Source organism: Nerophis ophidion, linkage group LG23, assembly GCF_033978795.1.
Source record: "Nerophis ophidion isolate RoL-2023_Sa linkage group LG23, RoL_Noph_v1.0, whole genome shotgun sequence".
NCBI classification, from domain to species: domain Eukaryota; kingdom Metazoa; phylum Chordata; class Actinopteri; order Syngnathiformes; family Syngnathidae; genus Nerophis; species Nerophis ophidion.
The window spans coordinates 17,702,298-17,729,347 of record NC_084633.1 but is presented as its reverse complement, the minus strand read 5'-3'; the positions used below and the strand labels follow the sequence as shown (position 1 = coordinate 17,729,347).

At 40.3% G+C, this 27,050-nt stretch overlaps 1 protein-coding gene across 1 annotated transcript in view; it reads right to left on the bottom strand.

Moving 5' to 3' along the window:
- Positions 1–27,050, bottom strand: part of nup85 (nucleoporin 85) — a 50,091-nt gene that overhangs the window by 1,222 nt on the left and 21,819 nt on the right. The window contains exons 9-18 of the mRNA XM_061885063.1: positions 25,116–25,238; positions 18,963–19,094; positions 18,772–18,878; positions 18,618–18,701; positions 18,478–18,543; positions 11,540–11,691; positions 11,340–11,457; positions 11,175–11,275; positions 3,854–4,005; positions 901–1,005 (exon numbers count right to left, since the gene is read on the bottom strand). Coding sequence (XP_061741047.1) covers positions 901–1,005; positions 3,854–4,005; positions 11,175–11,275; positions 11,340–11,457; positions 11,540–11,691; positions 18,478–18,543; positions 18,618–18,701; positions 18,772–18,878; positions 18,963–19,094; positions 25,116–25,238 — 1,140 coding nt within the window. The remainder of the gene's footprint in view (positions 1–900; positions 1,006–3,853; positions 4,006–11,174; positions 11,276–11,339; positions 11,458–11,539; positions 11,692–18,477; positions 18,544–18,617; positions 18,702–18,771; positions 18,879–18,962; positions 19,095–25,115; positions 25,239–27,050) is intronic.

Below are 27,050 nucleotides of genomic sequence, written 5' to 3'. Positions count from 1 at the left end.
CGCCGTTGCCATTTCTAATATAAAGTAGTGTAAACTTCTTACTTATATCTGTCAGTAAACTCGCAATAAAACATACCGGTGTAGCAAGTTTACATTTTTCACCCAAGGAACTTTAGTTGGAAGGTTTTTCACGGGACACATTTCCGGTGTTGCTGTTTCCAGGTGAGGAGATTCTGTTCCGTTATTGATTGAAGTGAAGTTTGAATGTCGTTAAAAGAGTTAGCGCCATCTTTTGACACTTCTCCCACTCCCGTCCTTGCACGCTACACCGCTACAACAAAGATGACGGGGAGAACACTCCGTCGAAGTGGAGGCACGTAAAAAAGACCGCCCTTTAAACGGCGCATCCTGAAGCGACTGTCAGAAAGCGATTTGAAGATGATGTGTAAAACATCATCTATGCAACATTTGGACCAAAGAACCACCATTACATGTTATGCACACCACAAGGAAGTATTTTGCATTTAGAATAAAAAAATATGACTCCTTTAATCCGCCCTATAATCCGGTGCACTTTATATATGAAAAAAGATCAAAGATAGACCATTCAACGGCAGTGCGCCTTATAATCCGGTGCGCCTTATATATGAAAAAAGATCAAAGATAGACCATTCAACGGCAGTGCGCCTTATAATTCGGTGCGCCTTATATATGAAAAAAGATCAAAGATAGACCATTCAACGGCAGTGCGCTTTATAATCCGGTGCGCCTTATACATGAAAAAAGATTGAAAATAGACCATTCATCCGGAAAATATGGTACTTTTCGCCACTTACGTTACCAATTTTCCCATATAAAATACCTTTTTCATCATTATTTTCCCCACTAGAAGGTTATTCTTGCAATATTGTAACTTTCTTCATGCAATGCTGTGACCTGGTTGGTGGTGGAAAGGCGTACCTGAGCGGGAGGTGTGTCGTCGCCAGGAGCTGCAGAGTTTAAAGAGGACGTGAGTTCCTCCAGACAGGAGATCAGCTCGTAGGTTTGCTCTGATGTGAAGATGACCTGGACAAAATGGCAGTGCTTAAAGGGGGAACATCACCAGACCTATGCAAGCGTCAATATATACCTTGACGGTGCAGAAAAAAAGACCATGTATTTTTTTAACCGATTTCCAAACTCTAAATGGGTGAATTTTGGCGAATTAAACGCCTTTCTGCTTATTGCTCTTTTTGCGAAGACGTCAGAACGTGACGTCACCGAGGTAACACACCCGCCATATTCATTTTCAACACATTGCAAACACAGGGTCTCAACTCTGGTATATGTACATATACTAAGGTGAGTTTTGTTGATGTTGACTGCCAGCTAATCGATGCTAACATGCTATTTACCGGCGGTGCTAAAGCAGACATGGCACAGAGATGTATGGATAACCTGCAGATGCATTTGCAACGATAAATTCAACGAAATCACAAAGGTGAGTTTTGTTGATGTTGACTCATGTACTAATCAGACATATTTGGTTGCGGCGTGACTGCCAGCTAATCGATGCTAACATGCTATGCTAATCGACGCTAACATGCTATTTACCAGCGGTACTAAAGCAGACATGGCACAGAGATGTATGGATAACCTGCAGATGCATTTGCAACGATAAAGTCAACTAAATCACTAAGGTGAGTTTTGTTGATATGTACATATACTGTACATATACATTTACTGTACAAACATTCATATACACATTGTGTTCATATACAAGTACATATACATACATACACTCATGCACATAATCATGTTTCATCAAACATATATCAACATTGTTGCCTAGGGTAAACTGGGTAACACAAGGCATATTGACAGAGCTTAAACCATTGTTACTATAACAATCTACAAGATTAATATAGGTTGCCTCTCTCTCTTCTCTTTCATCTTTCGGTATTCCTTCTTTTTTTTTTTTCATTTATTCTTTTTTTTAATTATCTTTCTAGCTATCATTATGTATATGTATTGTTGCATTTGAACAACTTTATTGTTGATAATAGAAGTAAACCATTGGTTTTGTTCATGATCAATTGCGCTTTTTCTATTGGTATTTGTATTGCTCCAGTTTTAGTGTAAAAATGCTCATTGTTATTACTATATTATTTATTTCACTAACTGCTTATTTGCTATCACTTTTACGATCATATTTGTACATATTATGTATGTGCTGGTGTTGTTCTATTGTTGTTGTTGTATTTGCTGTTGTTGTTCTTGTCTCTCTGTATAATCCCCCTCTTATCCCCACAATTTCCCCCTCTGTCTTCCCTTTTTTCCTCTTTCTATCCCCTCCTGCTCCGGCCCGGCTGCACCAAATGATAATATAAATACATTTAATAAAGTCAAATTCAAATAAGGCAACAAGAGAAGTATCCTACGCTTCTCTTTTGTAAAGTAAATCTGAACAGCCGATATGGGCATCTACATCAACTATATGATTTGCCTGAGAAGCTGGACAGGACAAAAAAAAAAAAACTGGTATTTTCCGTTTTTTCGACTATTTTTTGGAACCTTGGAGACATCTCGTCGGTGTGTTGTCGGAGGGTGTAACAACACTAACAGGGAGGGATTCAAGTTGCACCACTGGCCCGAAGATGCAAATGTACCAGAGAGTCTCCACATTTTACCGGCGATGACAGACATGGCACAGAGATGTATGGATAACCTGCAGATGCATTTGCAACGATAAATTCAACGAAATCACAAAGGTGAGTTTTGTTGATGTTGACTCATGTACTAATCAGACATATTTGGTTGCGGCGTGACTGCCAGCTAATCGATGCTAAAATGCTACGCTAATCGACGCTAACATGCTATTTACCAGCGGTGCTAAAGCAGACATGGCACAGAGATGTATGGATAACCTGCAGATGCATTTGCAACGATAAAGTCAACTAAATCACTAAGGTGAGTTTTGTTAATGTTGACTGCCAGCTAATCGATGCTAACATGCTTTTTACCGGCGGTGCTAAAGCAGACATGGCACAGAGATGTATGGATAACCTGTAGATGCATTTGCAACTATATTAAGTTTACTTCCACCCACATTTAATGCGAAACAAACACTTACCAATCGACAGATTTAAGTTGCTCCAGTGTCACGAGATGCGAAAGTCCCGATCGTTTGGTCCGCACATTTTACCGGCGATGCTAACGCAGCTATTCGGCCATGCTATGGCTATTAATAGCGTCAATAGCTATTCGCTCAATAGCTTCAGTTTCTTCTTCAATACTTTCATACTCCAACCATCTGTTTCAATACATGCGTAATCTGTTGAATCGCTTCGCTGAAATCCGAGTCTGAATCCGAGCTAATGTCGCTATATCTTGCTGTGCTATTCGCCGTTGTTTGTTTACATTGGCAGCACTGTGTGACGTCACAGGGAAATGGATAGTCGCATCGCAAATAGCGAAAATCAAGCACTTAAAAGCTTTTTTTAGGGATAGCTCGGTTGGTAGAGTGGCCGTGCCAGCAACTTGAGGGTTGCAGGTTCGATTCCCGCTTGTGCCATCCTAGTTACTGCCGTTGTGTCCTTGGGCAAGACACTTTACCCACCTGCTCCCAGTGCCACCCACACTGGTTTAAATGTAACTTAGATATTGGGTGTCACTATGTAAAGCGCTTTGAGTCACTTGAGAAAAGCGCTATATAAAATATAATTCACTTCACTTTAATTCACTTAATTCACATATTCGGGGACCGGTAAAATTTTGAAAAAAACTTCAAAAAATACAACAGGCCACTGGGAACTGATTTTTATTGTTTTTAACCCTTTTGAAATTGTGATAATGTTCCCCTTTAATAATTGCCGTTCTGGACAACCTCAGCGGTGTATTATTTAATTTAAATGTTTTTCTTCGTGGCACTGACCTTTTCCTGCTCCAGCAGTGGCAGGGCGTCGGTCAGCAAGGTCATCCAGAAGCTTCTGGGTGCGATTTTGGCGGTCATAAGCGACAGGAGCAGCTTGGACGCCTCCCTGAAGCGCTTCTCTCCATACAGCTTGTGGAATTCACGGTACTTCCCTAAGGAACAGAAATGTCAACGAGAGCTCTATTGAACCTGAATCATAAAGAGATTTCCATGATTATTCAACATTGAGGCTTTAATAAGTGCGATTACATAACCCCAAGAGTTGTTTTTTTTTTGCCTTCCCTCCGTCGTCACCGGCATTTGAGCGATATGCCAATCGGAATTGTTGGGCCTTGCATTAGATCGTCTCTCGCTTTAAACCGAGAGAACGATGTGTCACTATCTGCATTACTTAAAGGGGAACTGCAGGGTTTTTGGGGGAAATTTGCCCATCATTCACAATCATTATGAGTGACAAGAACACGCATGTCTTTTTTAAATTAGAATTTTAAAGATGATTGCTTGGCCCTAGTGTGTGAATGTGAGTGTGAATGTTGTCTGTCTATCTGTGTTGGCCCTGCGATGAGGTGGCGACTTGTCCAGGGTGTACCCCGCCTTCCGCCCGATTGTAGCTGAGATAGGTGCCAGCGCCCCCCGCGACCCCAAAAGGGAATAAGCGGTAGAAAATAGATGGATGGATGCTTAGAACAGTGGTTCTCAACCTTTTTTCAGTGATGTACCCCCTGTGAACATTTTTTTAATTCAAGTACCCCCTAATCAGAGCAAAGCATTTTTAGTTGAAAAAAGAGATAAAGAAGTAAAATACAGCACTATGTCATCAGTTTTTGATTTATTAAATTGTATAACAGTACAAAATATTGCTCATTTGTAGTGGTCTTTCTTGAACTATTTGGGAAAAAAAGATATAAAAATAACTAAAAACTTGTTGAAAATAAACAAGTGATTCAATCATAAATAAAGATTTCTACACATAGAAGTAATCATCAACTTAAAGTGCCCTCTTTGGTAATAGAGATCCATCTGGATTCATCAACTTAATTCTAAACATTTCTTCACAAAAAAAGAAATCTTTAACATCAATATTTATGGAACATGTCCACAAAAAAAATCCAGCTGTCAACACTGAATATTGCATTGTTGCAATTATTTTCACAGTTTATGAACCTATATTCATATTTTGTTGAAGTATTATTCAATAAATATATTTATAAAGGATTTTTGAATATTTGCTATTTTTGGAATATTTAAAAAAAATCTCACACACCCCTGAGCATACCTTCAAGTACCCCCAGGGGTACGCTAACCCCCATTTGAGAACCACTGGCTTAGAAGATGTGGCTAAAGGGAGTCACCGTGGTCGCCTTTGAAGCCTCTAAAACAACTTTAAAACTCTCCATCAATGGTTTATATACACACTACAAGTATATAAATAATGTAGTAACAAACACCTTCATAACAACAAGTACTATGTTCAATATTTATCGTATTTTGGTCATTTTAATTCATTCCGAAACTGGCTTCTTCTGCGCATTTATTTCCCTTTCCATAGCAGCGCACTTCTGACTTCCAGCAACAACTTGTGTTCCTCCTTCCTGATACAAAACACTTGTGTGTGTTCTAATTATGGAAGACTTGGTAACAGACAACAAAGATGACTATTTTTGGACAAATGAGGATTCGCAACCTTATCTTTTAAAGCTGAATGAACGGAGGATGAACTTGGATCAGACGGGAGCAGATGCGAGTAGGAAATTTAAAGAAAAGCTATTTTGACATAAATGGACTGCTTGAGACAACTGTCCATCGGGTGAGTCACCATGATATCAATCATGATACACGCAACACATCATGCGTGTTTCTACAACTACAGTACATACGCTGTCTGGCCAGCAGTGTGCAAACAAAACATGAAATGTGAGGTAATACTTTAAAGATACTGTAATATGATTGCTCATGTTTTTCAGTCAGTACAGATTGGTGTCGTATCGCATTTTGTTGTGGATTACAAACCCAAACTTATAGCAACAGCCACCTACTTTCCAGGTGAGAGGCATGATTTATTTCATTTCTACAATAAACTTCCAAGTAGCAGGGAAGCGAGGAAGCATCTGATCAGTCAATGATGTAAATAAACACAAGGGACACATGAAAGTGATCACTGCGCCGGTATAAATAGTTAATCTCTGTTAGCACTTACAATAACAATATCACTAGGGGTGTAACGGTACATGTATTTGTATTGAAGTTTCGGTAGGGGGGTTTCGGTTCGGTTTGGAGGTGTACCGAACGAGTTTCCACCCAGACATATTAAATAGCGTACCGCAAGTTGTGTAAACAATGCACACCGAGGCACAACACATGGCATGCTAGCAACAATACGCTACGATAGACTGACCATACATCTTCTTTTTACCGGGTATGTCCTCTTTTGCGGGGCTGTCCGGGTGGAGTTTCTTAAATGCCTCAAATGCATTTTAAGTTAGGGTTGCGTGTGTTTTCAATGTGCGTTCAGAGTTAAGAAGGGGTTAAAAACAAAACAATTTGTGAAGTGAAGTGAATTATATTTTATATAGCGCTTTTTCTCTAGTGAGTCAAAGCGCTTTACATAGTGAAACCCAATATCTAAGTTACATTTAAACCAGTGTGGGTGGCACTGGGAGCAGGTGGGTAAAGTGTCTTGCCCAAAGACACAACGGCAGTGACTAGGATGGCGGAAGCGGGAATTGAACCTGCAACCCTCAAGTTGCTGGAACGGCCAGCTATGCACGCAGTAGCATTCGTGAGGGAGGGGCAGAGACAGAGACAGCGAGACAATTATGATAAACGAGCATGCGTCGCCAGGCTCTGCTTTTTACTCATAGATTTATCAGATTTTTTTTTTTTATTATCTATAGCAGGGGTGTCAAAAATGTCAAAAGCCATTTGCGGCCCACGGCTAATGTTTTAAAGGCCCACTGCACATTCTAAAAATACTATTAAAAAAAAAAAGTGAAATTAAAAAGCTTAAAGGCTAAATGTAATTTAGAAAAAGTTGCAAAGTTGACTAATAAAACAAAGCTGTTTTTTTTTCTTTCAAACTGTCATTGCTCAAAACATAATATTGAATCGAAATCAATGTTATTATGAATTATTGACCTATCCAAGGTTCCGATTACTTCACATCAAATATTCCTCTAAGAAAAATATTTTTGGTGTAAGATTTTGCAAATTTAGTAAATAAATAACCAAAAAATGTATATTTTGTTGTTTTCTTACTGTACCGAAAATGAACCGAACCGTGACCTCTGAACCGAGGTACGTACCGAACCGAATTTTTTCTGTACCGTTACGCCCCTAAATATTACTAATAACTGGTTAACATTCGAGTCATGAAATGTAAATGGAGAATTGTTGGTGCTTTCTGAACTGTTATTTATTGGATTTTATGGGCGCACTAGTGGAGTTTCCATTGGTTCCACTTAAACTGACTTTTATTTACATTTAATATTTAGAATGCATGAAAATATATCCATCTGTCGTCATGTCTTTCATAATGTTTGTGAACAGTAGGCAAAATTACAAAAAGTGCAGTTACTCTTCAAGTATAAATGTAGTTTACAGAAATTGTATTACATTTTTTGTTTGTTTATTTTGTAAAACAAAGTTATTTACCTTCTAGTTGCAGTATAATGGTAAACAACCCTACAGTGTTTTAAATGGTTACTTGCATTATTATGAACACTATAATTTTTTAATCGATTATTCCTTCATTTTAAGAGCATGACGTAGACAACATTTTTCAGTAAATCATTGTTTATTGTTCCTATGTGTGGCAGAATAATATGTTGACAGTCTGAAAGTAACATGTCTTGCTTCAGTCATTATTTTTCGCCGTTTTATGCACTTTTATGTATGAAATTAAAATTCGCAAATCAGCCTTCCCGGTAAGGTTTATTCAGGTGTACTGGAGAGGAGGCTACGCCGGATAGTCGAACCTTGGATTCAGGAGGAACAGTGAGGTTTTCGTCCTGGTCGTGGAACTGTGGACCAGCTCTATACTCTCGGCAGGGTTCTTGAGGGTGCATGGGAGTTTGCCCAACCAGTCTACATGTGCTTTGTGGACTTGGAGAAGGCATTCGACCGTGTCCCTCTGGAAGTCCTGTGGGGAGTGCTCAGAGAGTATGGGGTATCGGACTGTCTTATTGTGGCGGTCCGCTCCCTGTATGATCAGTGCCAGAGCTTGGTCCGCATTGCCGGCAGTAAGTCGAACACATTTCCAGTGAGGGTTGGACTCCGCCAAGGCTGTCCTTTGTCACCGATTCTGTTCATAACTTTTATGGACAGAATTTCTAGGCGCAGTCAAGGCGTTGAGGGGTTCCGGTTTGGTGACCGCAGGATTAGGTCTCTGCTTTTTGCAGATGATGTGGTCCTGATGGCTTCATCTGACCGGGATCTTCAGCTCTCGCTGGATCGGTTCGCAGCCGAGTGTGAAGCGACCGGAATGAGAATCAGCACCTCCAAGTCCGAGTCCATGGTTCTCGCCCGGAAAAGGGTGGAATTCCATCTCTGGGTTGGGGAGGAGACCCTGCCCCAAGTGGAGGAGTTCTAGTACCTAGGAGTCTTGTTCACGATTGGGGGAAGAGTGGATCGTGAGATCGACAGGCGGATCGGTGCGGCGTCTTCAGTAATGCGGACGTTGTACCGATCCGTTGTGGTGAAGAAGGAGCTGAGCCGGAAGGCAAAGCTCTCAATTTACCGGTCGATCTACGTTCCCATCCTCACCTATGGTCATGAGCTTTGGGTCATGACCGAAAGGATAAGATCACGGGTACAAGCGGCCCAAATGAGTTTCCTGGCTCTCCCTTAGAGATAGGGTGAGAAGCTCTGCCATCCGGGAGGAACTCAAAGTAAAGCCGCTGCTCCTCCACATCGAGAGGAGCCAGATGAGGTGGTTCGGGCATCTGGTCAGAATGCCACACGAACGCCTCCCTAGGGAGGTGTTTAGGGCACGTCCAACCGGTAGGAGGCCACGGGGAAGACCCAGGACACGTTGGGAAGACTATGTCTCCCGGCTGGCCTGGGAACGCCTCGGGATCCCCCGGGAAGAGCTAGACAAAGTGGCTGGGGAGAGGGAAGTCTGGGTTTCCCTGCTTAGGCTGTTGCCCCCGCGACCCGACCTCGGATAAGCGGAAGAAGATGGATGGATGGAAATCAAATCGCAATAACAGTTTTGTAGAGAAAAATCTCAATTAGGTTTTTCTTGCAGCCCTATTTTCCACCAATTGGGGGCTTCACTGAAGTAATTGCTAGAAAAGGGAAGGAATAACAAGGACAAGGAAATCGGGGGATTCACTCATTAATACAAAAATATGAAGTAAATTAAAATAAGTGAGGCACTCTTATCCAGAAAAATACGCAAAAAATGGCAAATTAGATATATTTAAAAAATTTTCCTATGTAGGCAGGAATGTAAAAATTGGAATTTGTTTTTTGCTTCTTACAACATACATTTGTTTATTAGAATTAAAAACAATGTATAAATTTTCCTTCATAAAGTTTTTTTTCTTTTAAAAGGAAGTTACAGAGCATATTGAAGGGCGTCACACAGGCCAAAGGCTGGGAAACTGCTGCCTTGGTCTTATGAGAAGTCATTTCTTTGACTGTTCCACCTTATAAACATCATGTGTTGCGCGTTAAGCTGAACGTACAGTACGTTTATTCTTAGATCTATGTGAGAAGTCTGTGTGTATGAGTGGCACTTATCAGTGGGCCATCTACAAGATGAGAAAATGACCTGTTTGCAGTGTAAACTTTCTTCATATCAGAGTTCCGTGTGTGTGTCTTCTTATATTTCTACCATTGTTGAGACATCAACAAGGAAAATAACCTTCCATATGAGGAGGTGTGAAGAAGTACGTACATAAATCATGGTCCCAATACAGAAAACCATTGCGTCTAATAAAGAATGTCTCATTTTCACCCCTGGCGGTGAAATCTATCAAAATGAGGGTGGTACCAAAAAGGAGGGATTTTTCAAATTTACGGTGTGTGGCTTTAAAAAGTGCTCCCCTCTGACCAACATATGAAATAACAAGTGTGTGTAGAAATTTAAAGTGCTCCCCCTCTAGCCAACATGTGTAATAACAGGTGTGTGTAAGAAATTGAATTGTGGCCCCTTTGGCAAAAATGTATTTAAAAATAAATAAATAAATAAATAATGTATGTAGAAACATAATGTAGTAACTTGAAGTAAATAATGAAGATTAAGAACCAATTACAAACAAAAATAAATAAATAACCAAAAGCTGTCTCTCACGTGTCGACTTTTTTCTTATAAAATTGGGAACAATTTTTCATATTCTATCTGTTTCTATAATATTGCAATATATTCTTGTAAAATTATTACCGTATTTTTCAGACTATAAGTCGCAGTCTTCTCCACAGTCCAGCGGGGGGTGAGATTCGGCGATACCCCCCAAAAATTTTTAAAAATGTTTTTTTTTTTTTTTTATAGCTTGGCCAAGTCTAGTAGTCGCGGCCAAACTACAAAAAAAAAAAAACGCGACTTATAGTCCGAAAAATATGGTACTTTTTTTATGTAAAATTATTACTTCTTAATGCAAAATGGTGACATTTGTCATATAAAATTATGACTTTCATCATAATATTGCCTTTTTTTTTGTAGTAAAATAGTGACATTTTTTTGAGTAAAATTATGACTTTGGTCATAATTTTGCCAAGTAAAATTCAGATAATTATTATGATATTGCCCAAATGTTAAAGTTTTGCCCTGCGATGAGGTGGCGACTTGTCCAGGGTGTACCCTGCCTTATGCCTGATTGTAGCTGAGATAGGCACCAGCGCCCCCCGCGACCCGAAAAAGGGAATAAGCGGTAGAAAATAGATGGATGGATGTTAGTTTTCTTATAAAATTGTGTCTTTTGTAGAGTAAAATAAAGATTTTTCATAAAATTGCCAAGATTCTAAGCTTTTCTTGTAAAATTGCGACTGTTAAAATAAAATTCCAACTTTTATCATAATATTCCACAAATGTTCAGTTTTTCTTGTAAAATTTGCATTAAGTAAAATTATGACTTTTATCATAATATTTTATACAATAATTTATATAATACTACCAAAATTACAAGTTTTTCTTGTGAAATTACAACTCATTTTTCACAAAATGTGTTTTTATATTTGCACAGTTTGTATATATTATTAATGTGGTAAATACACATCTTTATATATCTAGAAAGGCTGGTCCTAAAGAAGTAGGCATTTTTTGGAGGTCTCAAGAAGGTTGAAAACACAAAAGTGTGTGTGTGTGTGTGTGTGCGCATACCGAGGAAAGTGAGTCTGTCACTGAGCAGCATGGCCGGGCCTAAATTGTCTATGAGGTCCAGATCAGAAAAGGTTCCTTTAGCGCAGTAATCCTGCAAGAACCTGACACAAACAAACGCTATTCAGGAGGAAAGGCTTGGATAAAAGAGTGTTTTAGGGTACAAACCTCTCTGAAATTAAAGTGGCAAAGGCAGCGTCTTTGGCTCGGATGCTCCAGGAAAGAGCAGAACCAAGTCTGTTGTTCCTCAGGGCCCGCATGGCCATGATCTTGCAAATGCTCCGCACTGAATACAAGACGGGAAATTATTCATGTTAGGTTGAGTTGATTTATTAAGAAAGGCTGGCGTTGAAGCGTCAAAGTGCTACCTTGTTCTGACATCTGCCTTTTCTCACAGATCCTTAGCACCTTGAGGGCTTTGCGCTCCGTGTCTAAAGGGATGCGCTCCATCTGCAGTTCCAGGTAGACTCGGCCAAACTCTGGGCAGTGGTCAAAGTAGTCCACAGCCAGTTGCCACAGACTGCAAACAGAAAACATAAACAATGGTAAGGAGTCTGTCCTGTGAGTAATAATAATAATAATAATAATGGAGACATTTCAATCAGTTTTGTGCTGCCCGTTCTAATACCGATCATCCAAGAGTGAGATCGGGCAATACTGATCACATGTATTAACTTCAAATTGTTACATTTATTTATGATAAGGGCTATTGACAGCTTGAGAATATCAACACAATATTTAAACTTGTGTCTTATTCTATTTTATTACATACAACTGTTTGAGCAAAATGAAGTCAATAGTACCCAATAACTAAACAAAAGCAAAAATTGACTATCTAGTAGGGGTGTAACGGTACGTGTATTTGTATTGAACCGTTTCGGTTCAGTTCGGCGGTGTACCAAACGAGTTTCCACACGGACATATTAGGTAGCGCACCGCACGTTGTGTAAACAATGCAGAGCGAGGCACAACACACGGCAGGCTAGCAGCGACCGGGCTAGGACAACATGCAAAAGCCAGAGCTGGAAGACCCTCCTGCTTTGTTAACATCTCCCCTATGGGAACACTTCGACTCCGCGGTGCAATACAACAATGGAGGACGGAGGTCTGCCGACATTGTTCAGCAGCAGTAGGGTACGCTTCTGCCAACACGTCAAACATGCTAACCCATTTGAAGCGGCACCACCCCCAAGTCAACCTCACTTTAAGGAAAAGAAAGAGGAGCGTGGTGCAAACACTGCATTCAAGCAGCCTCTCCTCGGCCAGCCAGGCAGGGCTAAAGCAATAACAAATGTTTTTATAGCAGCACATTCAAAACCATCCATCCATTCATTTTCTACCGCTTGTCCCGTTCGGGGTTGCAGGGGGTTGCTGTATTGCATTAAAACTAGATTTTGACCCACTTCTATGGTGGAACAACAATAAGCCCATATATCCTTTACTGCCAAGTTAGCCAGGCTGGGAGGGGGTGCATTAATCTGAGGCTGAGTTGACTTGAAACTGTTTAATGTTGCATTTTTTATATGTAGAAGATAAGTTTTGTCATTTTATTTCTTCTGAGCAACAACTGGAGGCAGTTTAATGTTGATGAACGTGGACCCCAACTTAAACAAGTTGAAAAACTTATTGGGGTGTTACCATTTAGTGGTTAATTGTACTGACTATGTACTGAACTGTGCAATCTACTAATAAAAGTCTCAATCAATCGATCAATCAAAAAAGCACTTTATATGTAGAAATGTTTCGTTAAGAAACCATTCTGAGCCTTATCTTATTTAGTTTTTATTTTATACATGTTGACTACAGTAACCCTGGCAACGGACCCTGTGTGTATATGTATGTTATGCCATTGTTTACAAATTTGGTAAATAAATAACCAAAAATTTATATTTTGTGTTTTTTTTACTGTACCGAAAATGAACCGAACTGTGACCTCTAAACCGAGGTACGTATCGAACCGAAATTTTTGTGTAACGTTACACCCCTACTATCTAGTACTCATTGAAATAATTTTTCCCTCAAAGTCCTCCTCTGTCCGAGGCATTTTTCAGTGAATTTGCAAACACACAAAAAAAAAGATTTTGAGACAACACAAATATCGACATAATCACGGTTGGTAGAGCGGCTGTGCCAGCAACTTGAGGGTTGCAGGTTCGATTCCCGCCTCCGCCATCCTAGTCACTGCCGTTGTGTCCTTGAGCAAGACACTTTACCCACCTGCTCCCAGTGCCACCCACACTGCTTTAAATGTAACTTAGATATTGGGTTTCACTATGTAAAGCGCTTTGAGTCACTAGAGAAAAGTGCTATATAGATATAATTCACTTCACTTCACTCTAGTATTGATCATATACTGATGCTACCCCAATTTATGGATGGATCCTCCCTCATGCATGTCATGTACGGACTGTTACAAAGCAGACACACTAACAGTTGTTGTTAAATTATTCTATCTCTAGACTCCTATTAATCTAAAGTGAAACTTTGATTTACGAATGCGTCTATTTGCATACTTTTCTGCGTACGAAAATTTAGATCGAACCAAATATGCTTCTGTGTGCGAACAATGTCTCGACGTAGGAACGCTACATTCATTCAAATCCTTTTTTGGGCCACTTGAAGACCTGTGGGACTATTTTGAAGAGGCGGAGCCCCTACGTTAAAATCCTCTTTACATATTTGCAAGGAGTACACGCTGGCGCACGGATTGGCTCGCAAATATGGAAGAAACAACTCCACAATTGCAACCATTATAAAAAAATAACGTTTATAGGGTTGTAAACTTTGCCAAAGGGGTTTAATATATTCGCAAGGACAGAGAAAATGTGCAAGACCAGGTCAAAAGCTATTGCTTGTGTGGATAAATGAGAACATGGTCCCCAAACTATGCCCCGCAGGCTGGATCGGGGCTGCCAGCTTTGACAATCCGGCCCACGGAACATCTGAAGGATATTTGTTGACAATAAATTAGAATCAATGGAAATGTGGACCCGTACGAAGAAATAATTCAGCACTGTTGGCCATTGATATTGATTTCTACACTTTATGGACTATGCAAAGAATCAATATATAGGTACCATTCAGACAGCCATGGCTTCTATCGCAGCAAGTTTTTAACAATAATGAAACCGGGCTTTTTTTTGGAAAAAGGTCTCTCTGCGGACGTATAACACAGCTGAGGAGAATACACAACCGGGACACAAGCCAATGAAGGATCGGCGTTTATAACTCTGAAACTCCCAGACCATTAAAAAAAAATGTCACAAATATTAACCGACGCAAGGTAAAAAGCACTTTCATTTTTTTTGTTTTTCATTGCAGCAACGTGGTTGGGCACGTTTTGAAGAACACCAAAGCAAGCGGTACAGACTTTTGTGTGTGTGCACGCATTGACAGTTAGGCCGGCGGGCTGTTGTGTTGTTTAGATAAAAAAATAGATTGTTAAGCCCTTACCAATTTGTTATCTTGGTTTGACATATACCGTATTTTTCGGAGTATAAGTCGCATTTTTTGGGGAAATTATTTTGATAAAACCCAACACCAAGAATAGACATTTGAAAGGCAATCTAAAATAAATAAAGAATAGTGAACAACAGGCTGAATAAGTGTACGTTATATGACGCATAAATAACCAACTGAGAAGGTGTTTGGTATGTTAACGTAACATATTACGGTAAGAGTCATTCAAATAACTATAACATAGAAAATGCTATAAGTTTACCAAACAATCTGTCACTCCTAATCGCAAAATCCCATGAAATCTTATACGTCTAGTCTTTTACGTGAATGATCTAAATAATATTATTTGATATTTTACTAATGTAATGTGTAAATAATTTCACACATAAGTCGCTCCTGAGTATAAGTCGCACCCCTGGCCAAACTATGAAAAAAACTGTGACTTATAGTCCGAAATATACGGTATATATATATATATATATATATATATATATATATATATATATATATATATATATACAGTATATATTAGGGTTGGGCTACTTGATATATCACAGGTTTGTCTCTGTGCGATATAAAAAATGACTATATCGTGATATTCGAGTATACGTTCTCACGCAGTTGCTTTTAGCTGCGGGCATTACAATACATGCGTTTCCCACTATTTCTTGTTTCTCCTTCTCACAGAGACATAAACAAGCACACCTTCTTACATACGTCACGCGTGCAATGTCACACGCCCTCCCCGAGCAGAGAGGTAGCGACATGGGTAACATTAGCTGTGATGCTAACGGTCTGTTGCGAGTGGTAATATGAGAAAAAGAAGGTGCGAATCTGGTAACAAATGAAAGAAGAATTAATTCCCAAGAAAAACAGCGTCTGGCGATGGTTTGGCTTCAAGCGGGAATATGTTGAACAATTATGCGGCAAGAGCGTTGCTACAAAAAGTAGCAGCACTGCTAATTTGTAGCATCATTTGAAAAGTCACCCGCTAGAGATTGAAGAGTGCTTGAAACTGCATTTCAACATCTCCGTTCGGTGCCACACCCACAAAATGCCGAAGCAACTATTTCCACATCAACACCTTATGAAAAAAAAATCAACAAAACGTCTGCAGGAACCTACCACAAAACAAAGGAAATACACTATTTGATTTCCTGTTATGCATTCTCATTTTTATTTGTCAGTTTTTGAAATATCTTGTGTGACATCATGCACAAAAGTGCCCTTTATTAGTTTTAAACTATTGTAGTGGCGTTCTGTACAAAAAGTGCACTTTAATTTAGTGTTGTTTTGATATGTCATCTTAGTGACACCATGCACAAAAGTGCACTTTATTAGTTTTAAACTATTGTAGTGGCGTTCTGTACAAAAAGTGCACTTTAATTTAGTGTTGTTTTGATATGTCATCTTAGTGACATCATGCACAAAAGTGCACTTTATTAGTTTTAAACTATTGTAGTGGCGTTCTGTACAAAAAGTGCACTTTAATTTAGTGTTGTTTTGATATGTCATCTTGTGTGACATCATGCACAAAAGTGCCCTTTATTAGTTTTAAACTATTGTAGTGGCGTTCTGTACAAAAAGTGCACTTTAATTTAGTGTTGTTTTGATATGTCATCTTAGTGACATCATGCACAAAAGTGCACTTTATTAGTTTTAAACTATTGTAGTGGCGTTCTGTACAAAAAGTGCACTTTAATTGAGTGTTGTTTTGATATGTCATCTTGGTGACATCATGCACAAAAGTGCACTCATAGCTTGTTTTAAAATGTCTCTGACAATCTTGCACTTTCTGTTTAGGAAATGACATGAATGTTTGTGACACTGCTTAATAAATACATTTTTGGTAAATTGACTTAGTTGTGATTTCCCTCTCTGCATGAAAGTTTAAAATGAGCATATATTAAAGCAGTAAGAACAAGAATGTTTTAATGTAGACACATAGAATCATCATACTGCTGTGATTATATGCATCAAGTGTTCATTCAAGGCAAAACAAAAATATTGAGATATATATCGTGTATCGTGACATGGCCCAAAAATATCGAGATATTAATAAAAGGCCATATCGCCCAGCTCTAGTATAGTGTCATAAAAGTGTGCATTTTTAATCAAATAGAGACCTGTGGATGGGAAAACTCTGTTTTACTACACAAACTTTTCAGTTGGCAAACCATGTTTAAAAAAAATTAAGTTCATAAATCAAGGACTTCACTGTACTTTCTAATTTCCTGTAATGACTGTTTTTTTCTGCTGCAAAGCGGTCCCATCTTCACTTCTTAAAGGGGAACATTATCACCAAACCTATGCGTCAATATATACCTTGATGTTGCAGAAAAAAGACCATGTATTTTTTTAACCGATTTCCGAACTCTAAATGGGTGAATTTTGGCAAATTAAACGCCTTTCTGTTTATCGGTCTTTTAGCGATGACGTCAGAACGTGACGTCACCGAGGTAACACACCCGCCATTTTCATTTTCAACAGATTACAAACACCGGGTCTCAGCTCTGTTATTTTCCGTTTTTTCGACTATTTTTTGGAACCTTGGAGACATCATGCCTCGACGGTGTGTTGTTGGAAGGTAACAACACTAACAGGGAGGGATTCAAGTAGCAACTCTGGCAAGAAATCTGCCGCCAGACCCCCATTGAATTTGCCAGAGTGTCTTCACATTTGACCGGCGATGCTAAGACAGACATGGCACAGAGATGTATGGATAACCTGCAGATGCATTTGCAACAATAAAGTCAACGAAATCACAAAGGTGAGTTTTGTTGATGTTGTTGACTTATGTGCTAATCAGACATATTTGGTCACGGCATGACTGCCAGCTAATCGATGCTAACATGCTATGCTAATCGATGCTAACGTGCTATTTACGCTATCTGCATGTACATTTGAAACTAGATACCCACATTTAATGCGAAACAAACACTTACCAATCGACTGATTTAAGTTCCTCCAGTGTCACAAGATGCGAAAGTCCTGATCGTTTGGTCCGCACATTTTACCGGCGATGCTAATAAGGCAGCCATGCTATGGGCCACTTCATTAGGTACACCCATGCTATGGCCGAATAGCGTCAATAGTTATTCGCTCAATAGCTTCAGTTTCTTCTTCAATTTCGTTTACGCTATCTGCCTCCATACTCCGACCATCTGTTTCAATACATGCGTAATCTGTTGAATCGCTTAAGCCAATGAATTCCAGGTCTGAATCCGAGCTAATGTCGCTATATCTTGCTGTGGTAACCGCCATCTTGTTTGTATTGGCAGCCCTGTATGACGTCACAGGGAAATGGAAAGTCGCATCGCAAATAGCGAAAATCAAGAACTTAAAAGCTTTTTTTAGGGATATTCCGGGAGGTATAACATTTTGAAAAAAACTTCGAAAAATATAACAGGCCACTGGGAACTGATTTTTATTGTTTTTAACCCTTTTAAAATTGTGATAATGTTCCCCTTTAAACTTTACTAAGCATTTATATATTGTTTTGCTTCAAGCTAGCTTAGTTGTTAGCATGGCTGCCCCTGGCTTGGTCTCAGTGTGTAACGGGTTGATCCTCGCCCTCCAGTGATAGTGATATTGTCAATGACACTTAAGATACTAAAAGATACTGTTCATTTATTGTAATGGAGCAGCTCAACATTGTGTATGGACACACATAATTAACTGCTTGCTGCTTTTCAGCCGGGGGACTAACAATAAATCAGCCAGAGAAGATCGGAGTTCGTCATTGGCATGAATCGGCAATAGCGATCGAGTTCTTTTTCACAAAAATTGGCTGATACTGATCAGTACCCAATCAATTGGCACATCCCTAAATAATAATAATCAATACCTGTGATGAGTGAAGAGACCCGACGCATATTCTAACAGCAGGAACTCTCTCAAGTTGGAGCCAAAGCTGAAAAGACAAAAGAATGATCATGTTAGCAAAACAAAAAACTGCGGTTTTCTCCTTCAAAAAAAGCTTCTTACTGAAGATTGTGAGACTGGAGGAGCTGGCAGTGATCGAGTAGATCTGTCAGATGCGCCACAAACCACCAGTTGTTGAGTGCAATGCTAAAAAGGGACACATAACATTAGGGATTTACCACTAGGTCATCGCAGAATAGATGTGAAGTTGCGTTACCTGCAGTCTTTAAGGACCTGGTGGATGTCAAACTCAAAGGCAGCTAGTAAGATGCTGTCCAGCGCCTCAGGCACGCTCCTGGGGTCCAGAAACATGGTCATGCACGACTGTGGAGAGCGACACGGATGCGAAAGACACATTAAGCAGCAGCGTCAACAACAAACAGCGCTGCAGTAGAAAAAGTGGAGTACCTGTGCATAGAAATGCAACTCTGCGGGTTGGACTGTGGGGTGGCAATAGAGCAGTCTTGTGACCATGAAGTGGTACCAGGTGCTCAGCAGTTCTTTGTGCTCCAACAAAGTGTCTTCATCCCCTACTAGGATCTACAATTAAAAGGAATCCATCAATAATAATAATAATGGATTAGATTTATATCGCGCTTTTCTATTGTTATATACTCAAAGCGCTCACAGTGAAGTTGGAACCCATCATTCATTCACACCTGGTGGTGGTAAGCTACATCAGTAGCCACAGCTGCCCTGGGGAAGACTGACGGAAACGTGGCTGCCAGTTTGCTCCTACGGCCCCTCCGACCACCACCAATCATTCATTCATCATTCATTCACCAGTGTGAGCGGCACCGGGGGCAAAGGGTGAAGTGTCCTGCCCAAGGACACAACGGCAGCGATTTGGATGTCAATAGGTGGGAAGCGAACCTGCAACCCTCAGGTTTCTGGCACGGCTGCTCTACCCACTACGCCAGTGGTTCACAACGTTTTTTCAGTGATGTACCCCCTGTGAAGATTTTTTGGATTCAAGTACCCCCTTATCAGAGCAAAGCATTTTTGGTTGAAAAAAAGAGATAAAAAAGTAAAATACAGAACTTTGTCATCAGTTTCTGATTTATTAAATTGTATTATAGTGCAAAATATTGTTAATGTGTAGTGGTCTTTCTTGAAGTATTTGGGAAAAAAAGAAATATAACAATAACTAAAAACTTGTTGAAAAATAAACAAGTGATTCAATTATAAATAAAGATTTCTACACATAGAAGTAATCATCAACTTAAGTGAAGTGAAGTGAATTATATTTATATAGCGCTTTTCTCTAGTGACTCAAAGCGCTTTACATAGTGAAACCCAATATCTAAGCCACATTTAAACCAGTGTGGGTGGCACTGGGAGCAGGTGGGCAAAGTGTCCTGCCCAAGGACACAACGGCAGCGACTAGGATGGCGGAGGCGGGAATCGAACCTGCAACCCTCAAGTTGCCGGCACAGCCACTCTACCAACCGAGCTAAACCGCCCACAAAGTGGTATAGCTCTCTTTGGGGATTGTAATAGAGATCCATCTGGATTCATCAACTTAATTCTAAACATTTCTTCACAAAAAAATAAATCTTTAACATCAAGATGTATGGAACCATCCATCCATCCATCCATCGTCTTCCGCTTATCCGAGGTTGGGTCGCGGGGGCAGCAGCCTAAGCAGGGAAGCCCAGACTTCCCTCTCCCCAGCCACTTCGTCTAGCTCTTCCCGGGGGATCCCGAGGCGTTCCCAGGCCAGCAGGGAGACATAGTCTTCCCAACGTGTCCTGGGTCTTCCTGCCGACTGGACGTGCCCTAAACACCTCCCTAGCTTCCCTCCGCCTTCGGGTGGGGGGACGGGTCCTGACTGTTGTTTGTGCTTACGCACCAAACAGCAGTTCAGAGTACCCACCCTTTTTGGGTACACTCGAGGGAGTACTGGAAAGTGCTCCCCCGGGCGATTCCCTTATCCTACTGGGGGACTTCAACGCTCATGTTGGCAACGACAGTGAAACCTGGAGAGGCGTGATTGGGAAGAATGGTCGCCCGGATCTAAACCCGAGTGGTGTTTTGTTATTGGACTTTTGTGCTCGACACGGATTGTCCATAACGAACACCATGTTCACACATAAGGGTGTCCATATGTGCACTTGGCACCAGGACACCCTAGGCCGCAGTTCCATGATCGACTTTGTAGTTGTGTCATCGGATTTGCGGCCTCATGTTTTGGACACTCGGGTGAAGAGAGGGGCGGAGCTTTCTACCGATCACCACTTGGTGGTGAGTTGGCTGCGATGGTGGGGGAGGATGCCGGACAGACCTGGCAGGCCCAAGCGCATGGTAAGGGTCTGCTGGGAACGTCTGGCAGAGTCTCCTGTCAGAGAGAGTTTCAATTCACACCTCCGGGAGAACTTATGTATGGAACATGTCCACAAAAAAATCTATCTGTCAACGTGGAATGTTGCATTGTAGCATTTCTTTTCACAGTTTATGAACTTAAATTCATATTTTGTTGAAGTATTATTCAATAAATATATTTATAAATGATTTTTGAATTGTTGCTATTTTTAGAATATTTCTAAAAAATCTCACGTACCCCTTGGCATACTTTCAAGTACCCCAAGGGGTACTCGTACCCCCATTTGAGAACCACTGCACTACGCCATGCCGCCCCCCTAAATCAATCGCTTGCACTGACCCTGAGAAACAGCATCAAAACGTTTTTACGTTCGTACTTTCCTCCTCCACCGTGTCTGCCCTGCTTTCCTCTTTGTCTTGTCTATACAAGAAGAGCCTCTCTTTCTGCACTGTTCTACGAAATCTAAACACCTGAACTTGGATGTGATAAATGGACTCGACTCAATTTGATAAGATGTTCTCGACAAGGAGCAGAGAAAATAAAATAAAGGAGACGCATTGTTATTGTTATAATGTTGTTGACATTATCATGTTGGACCCGCTCGACATCCATTGCTTTCGGTCCCCTAGAGCAGTGGTTTTTAAATGGGGGTACGCGTACCCCTGGGGGTACTTGAAGGTATGCCAAGGGGGACGTGAGATTTTTTTTAAATATACTAAAAATGGCAACAATTAACACAAATCATTTATAAATATATTCATTGAATAATACTTCAACAAAATATGAATGTAAGTTCATAAACTGTGAAAAGAAATGCAACAATTCAATATTCACTGTTGACAGCTAGATTTTTTGTGGACATGTTCCATCAATATTGATGTTAAAGATTTCTTTTTTTGTGAAGAAATGTTTAGTATTAAGTTGATGAATCCAGATGGATCTCTATTACAATCCCCAAAGAGGGCACTTTAAGTTGATGATTACTTCTATGTGTAAAAATCTTTATTTATAATTGAATCACTTGTTTATTTTTCAACAAGTTTTTAGTTATTTTTATTTTTCCAAATAGTTCAAGAAAGACCACTACAAATGAGCAATATTTTGCACTGTTATACAATTTAATAAATCAGAAACTGATGACATAGTGCTGTATTTTACTTCTTCATCTCTTTTTTTCAACCAAAAATGCTTTGCTTTGATTAGGGGGTACTTGAATTTAAAAAAAATGTTCACAGGGGGTACATAACTGAAAAAAGGTTGAGAACCACTGGTCTAGAGGTGGGAGGGGGTTGCCCACATATGTGGTCCTCTCCAAGGTTCTCATAGTCATCATTGTCACCGACGTCCCACTGGGTGTGAGTTTTCCTTGCCCTTATGTGGGCCTACCGAGGATGTCGTAGTGGTTTGTGCAGCCCTTTGAGACACTAGTGATTTAGGGCTATATAAGTAAACATTGATTGATTGATTGATTGATTGAGAAGGTGTGTCCAAACTTTTGGCCTGTACTGTATATGTTCTGTAAAACAACTGATGGTATGTTAAGCTAAAGTTCAAGTTAAAGGCCTACTGAAATGAGATTTTCTCATTGAAACGGGGATAGGAGGTCCATTCTATGTGTCATACTTGATCATTTCGCGATATTGCCATATTTTTGCTGAAAGGATTTAGTAGAGAACATCGACGATAAAGTTCACAACTTTTGGTCGCTAATAAAAAAGCCCTGCCTTTACCGGAAGTAGCAGACGATGTGCGCGTGACATCACGGGTTGTAGGGCTCCTCACATTGTTTAGAATCATAGCCTCCAGCAGCAAGAGCTATTCGGACTGAGAAAGCGACAATTTCCCCATTAACTTGAGCGAGGATGAAAGATTCGTGGATGAGGAAATTTAGAGTGAAGGACTAGAAAAAAAATACAAAATAAAAAAGGCGATTGCAGTGGGAGCGATTCAGATGTTATTAGACACATTTACTAGGATAATTCTGGAAAATCCCTTATCTGCCTATTGTGTTGCTAGTGTTTTAGTGACATTAAATAGTACCTGAAAGTCGGAGTTGTGTGGCCACGGGTTTGTTGACCGCGAGTGTCTCTGAGGGAAGTCATGCAGCTGCAGCAGGACGGAAGCTCCGCTGATGTCTACGGTAAGAGCCAACTTATTACCACAATTTTCTCAACGAAAACTGCCGGTTGACATGTGGTCGGTCGGGATCCATGTTCGCTTGACCGCCCTGTTCCATAGTAGAGCTTCACCTTCGGGAATTTTAAACAAGGAAACACCAGCTGTGTTTTTGTGGCTAAAGGCTAAAAGCTTCCCACCTCCATCTTTTTAGTTTGACTTCTTCATTATTAATTGAGCAAATTGCAAAAGATTCAGCAACACAGATGTCCAGAATACTGTGTAATTATGCGATTAAAGCAGACTACTTATAGCTTGGATCGGGCTGGAAAATAATGTCCGCTACAACCCGAGACGTCAAACGCACGCGTCATCATACCGCGACGTTTTCAACATGACACTTCGCGGGAAATTTAAAATTGCAATTTAGTAAACTAAAAAGGCCGTATTGGCATGTGTTGCAATGTTAATATTTCATCATTGATATATAAACTATCAGACTGCGTGGTTGATAGTAGTGGCTTTCAGTAGGCCTTTAAAGTACCAATGATTGTGACACACACACTAGGTGTGGTGAAATTTGTCCTCTGCATTTGACCCGTCCCATTGATCACCCCCTGGGTGGTGAGGGGAGCAGTGAGCAGCAGCCGTGGCCGCGCCTGGGAATCATATTTGGTGATTTAACCCCCAATTCCAACCCTTGTTGCTGAATGCCATTTTTATATACCCATTTTTATAGTCTTTGGTATGACTCGGCCGGGGTTTGAACTCATAACCTACCCATTTCAGGGCGGACACTCTAACCCAGGAGTGCCCACACTTTTTCTGCAGGCGAGCTACTTTTCAATTGACCAACTCGAGGGGATCTACCTCACTTATATATATGATTTATATTTATTTATTTATGAAAGAGACATTTTTGTAAACAAGCTAAATGTGTTTAATGATAATACAAGCATGTGTAACACATATAGATGTCTTTCTTTCACAAAGACAAGAATATAAGTTGGTGTATTACCTGATTCTGATGACTTGCATTGATTGGAATCAGACAGTAATGATGATAACGCCCACATTTTCAAATGGAGGAGAAAAAAAGTTGTCCTTTCTGTACAATACCACATGAAAGTGGTTGGTTTTTGGCATCTAATTCATCCAGCTTCCATACACTTTACAAGAAAAACATTGGCGGCAAATTCCGTAGCTTGCTTGATTGACATTCACGGCACCCGAGGGTCTTGTGAGATGACGCTGGCTGCTGCCAGGTCATTATTATGAAAAAATGACAGAGAGGAAGGCGAGAAACACTTTTTATTTCAACAGACTTTCGCGCCGTCCCTTCCGTCAAAACTCTAAAGGCCGACTGCACATTTCCTATCTTCACAATAAAAGCCCTGCTTCATGCTGCCTGCGCTAACAAAATAAAAGTCTCGGAAAGCTGGCGTGCACAAGTGATGTGCACGCCAACTTTCTGAGGGATCGCTTGTCCACGCCAGTTTTCCGAGACTCTGTATTTAGTTAGCGCAGGCAGCATGAAGCAGGGCTTTTATTGTGAAGATAGGAAATGTGCAGTCGGCCTTTAGAGTTTTGACGGAAGGTACGGCGCGAGAGTCTGTTGAAATAAAAAGTGTTTCTCGCCTTCCTCTCGGTCATATTTTCATAATAATGATCTTGCAGCAGCCAGCGTCATCTCACAAGACCCTCCGGTACCGTGAATGTCATTTAAGTGACGTCTTGGTGAAGATTGATGATCACTCATTTTTAGGTCTATTTTTTTTAAAAGACTGGCTCGAGATCGACTGACACACCCCCCGCGGTCGACTGGTAGCTCGCGATCGACGTAATGGGCATCCCTGCTCTAACCACTAGGCCACCTGAGTAGGTGGCCTGTTATATTTTGTTATAAAAATATAACTTGTTATATTTTGGTTAGAAAAACATAAATTTGAGCAAGTTGCCAACAGCCCCATTTACTCCTTTAATGTCCATGAGTGAACAGTAGTGTCTATCCACGCTACATTTTATTTCTGAAGACATGACACCTATGGGTTTGAGGTCCACTATTTCAGGTACCTAATTTTGCGTCCGGTAAAGGAGTACAGTAGATGCTATGAAAGACAAACCTTGCATACGACTTCCAGGTGTGGGTTGCTGGCGAAAGAGTTGTCCTGAAGACAGCGGTCCACCTCCTCATGCCAATGTCTCCACTTCACGTCAAACTCTGTCAGTGTCTGAGTGCCAATAGGCTGAAAGTAAAGCAGAGATTCTGTGAAGCCCTTAAAGGGGAACATTATCACCAAACCTATGTAAGAGTCAATATATACCTTGATGTTGCAGAAAAAACACCATGTATTTTTTTAACTGATTTACGAACTCTAAATGGGTGAATTTTGACAAATTAAACGCCTTTCTGTTTATCGGTCTTTTAGCGATGACGTCACCGAGGTAATACGCCCGCCATTTACATTTTCACATGACAAACACCGGGTCTCAGCTCTGTTATTTTCCGTTTTTTCGACTATTTTTTGGAACCTTGGAGACATCATGCCTCGTCGGTGTGTTGTCGGAGGGTGTAACAACACTAACAGGGAGGGATTCAAGTTGCACCACTGGCAAGAAATCTGCCGCCAGACCCCCATTGAATGTGCCAGAGTGTCTGCACATTTTACCGGCGGTGAAACGACAGACATGGCACAGAGATGTATGGATAACCTGCAGATGCATTTGCAACGATTAAGTCAACGAAATCACAGAGGTGAGTTTTGTTGATGTTGTTGACTTATGTGCTAATCAGACATATTTGGTCGCAGCATGACTGCCAGCTAATCGATGCTAACATGCTACGCTAATCGATGCTAACATGCTATTTACGCTAGCTGTATGTACATTTGAAACTAGACACCCACATTTAATGCGAAACAAACACTTACAAATTGACGGATTTAAGTTGCTCCAGTGTCACAAGATGCGAAAGTCCTGATCGTTTGGTCCGCACATTTTACCGGCGATGCTAATAAGGCAGCCATGCTATGGGCCACTTCATTAGGTACACCCACGCTATGGCCGAATAGCGTCAATAGCTATTCGCTCAATAGCTTCAATTTCTTCTTCAATTTCGTTTTCGCTGTCTGCCTCCATACTTCGACCATCTGTTTCAATACATGCGTAATCTGTTGAATCGCTTATGCCGCTGAAATCAGAGTCTGAATTCGAGCTAATGTCGCTATGTCTTGCTGTGGTAACCGCCATGTTGTCTGTATTGGCAGCCCTGTATGACGTCACAGGGAAATGGACAGTCGCATCGCAAATAGGGAAAATCAAGAACTTTTAAGCTTTTTTTAGGGATATTCCGGGAGGTGTAAAATTTTGAAAAAAACTTCGAAAAATAAAACAAGCCACTGGGAACAGATTTTTATTGCTTTTAAGACTTTTGAAATTGTGATAATGTTCCCCTTTAAATCATTTTTGATGAACCGCGCTATCGGCATAGAGTAGATCCCCACCAAATAGAATTGCTCAACCATAAAATTCCATAAAATGCCTATTTGTGTTACTTTAAAACCTATAAGCCTCTCACTGTTTGTCAAATGCATTTGAAATTCAGTTTTACACATTACATGCACACATACAATACTGTACATATTGTCAATACATTTCCCTGCTGAAAAATGTCGACTGAATTTGACAGGGTTCATAGCTGCGGTACACTCTGCACATAGCGAAATCAAACTATACAGTCATGGTCAAAAGTTTACATACACTTGTAAAGAACATAATGTCATGGCTGTCTTGAGTTTCCAATCAATACAACTCTTATTTTTTTGTGATAGAGTGATTGGAGCACATACTTGTTGGTCAGAAAAAAACATTCACAAAGTTTTCTTCTTTTATGAATTTATTATGGGTCTACTGAAAATGTGACTAAATCTGCTGGGTCAAAAGTATACATACAGCAATGTTCATATTTGGTTACCGTATTTTTCGGATTAGAAGTCGCTCCGGGGTATAAATCGCACCGAACGAAAATGCATAATAAAGAAGGAAAAAACATATAATAA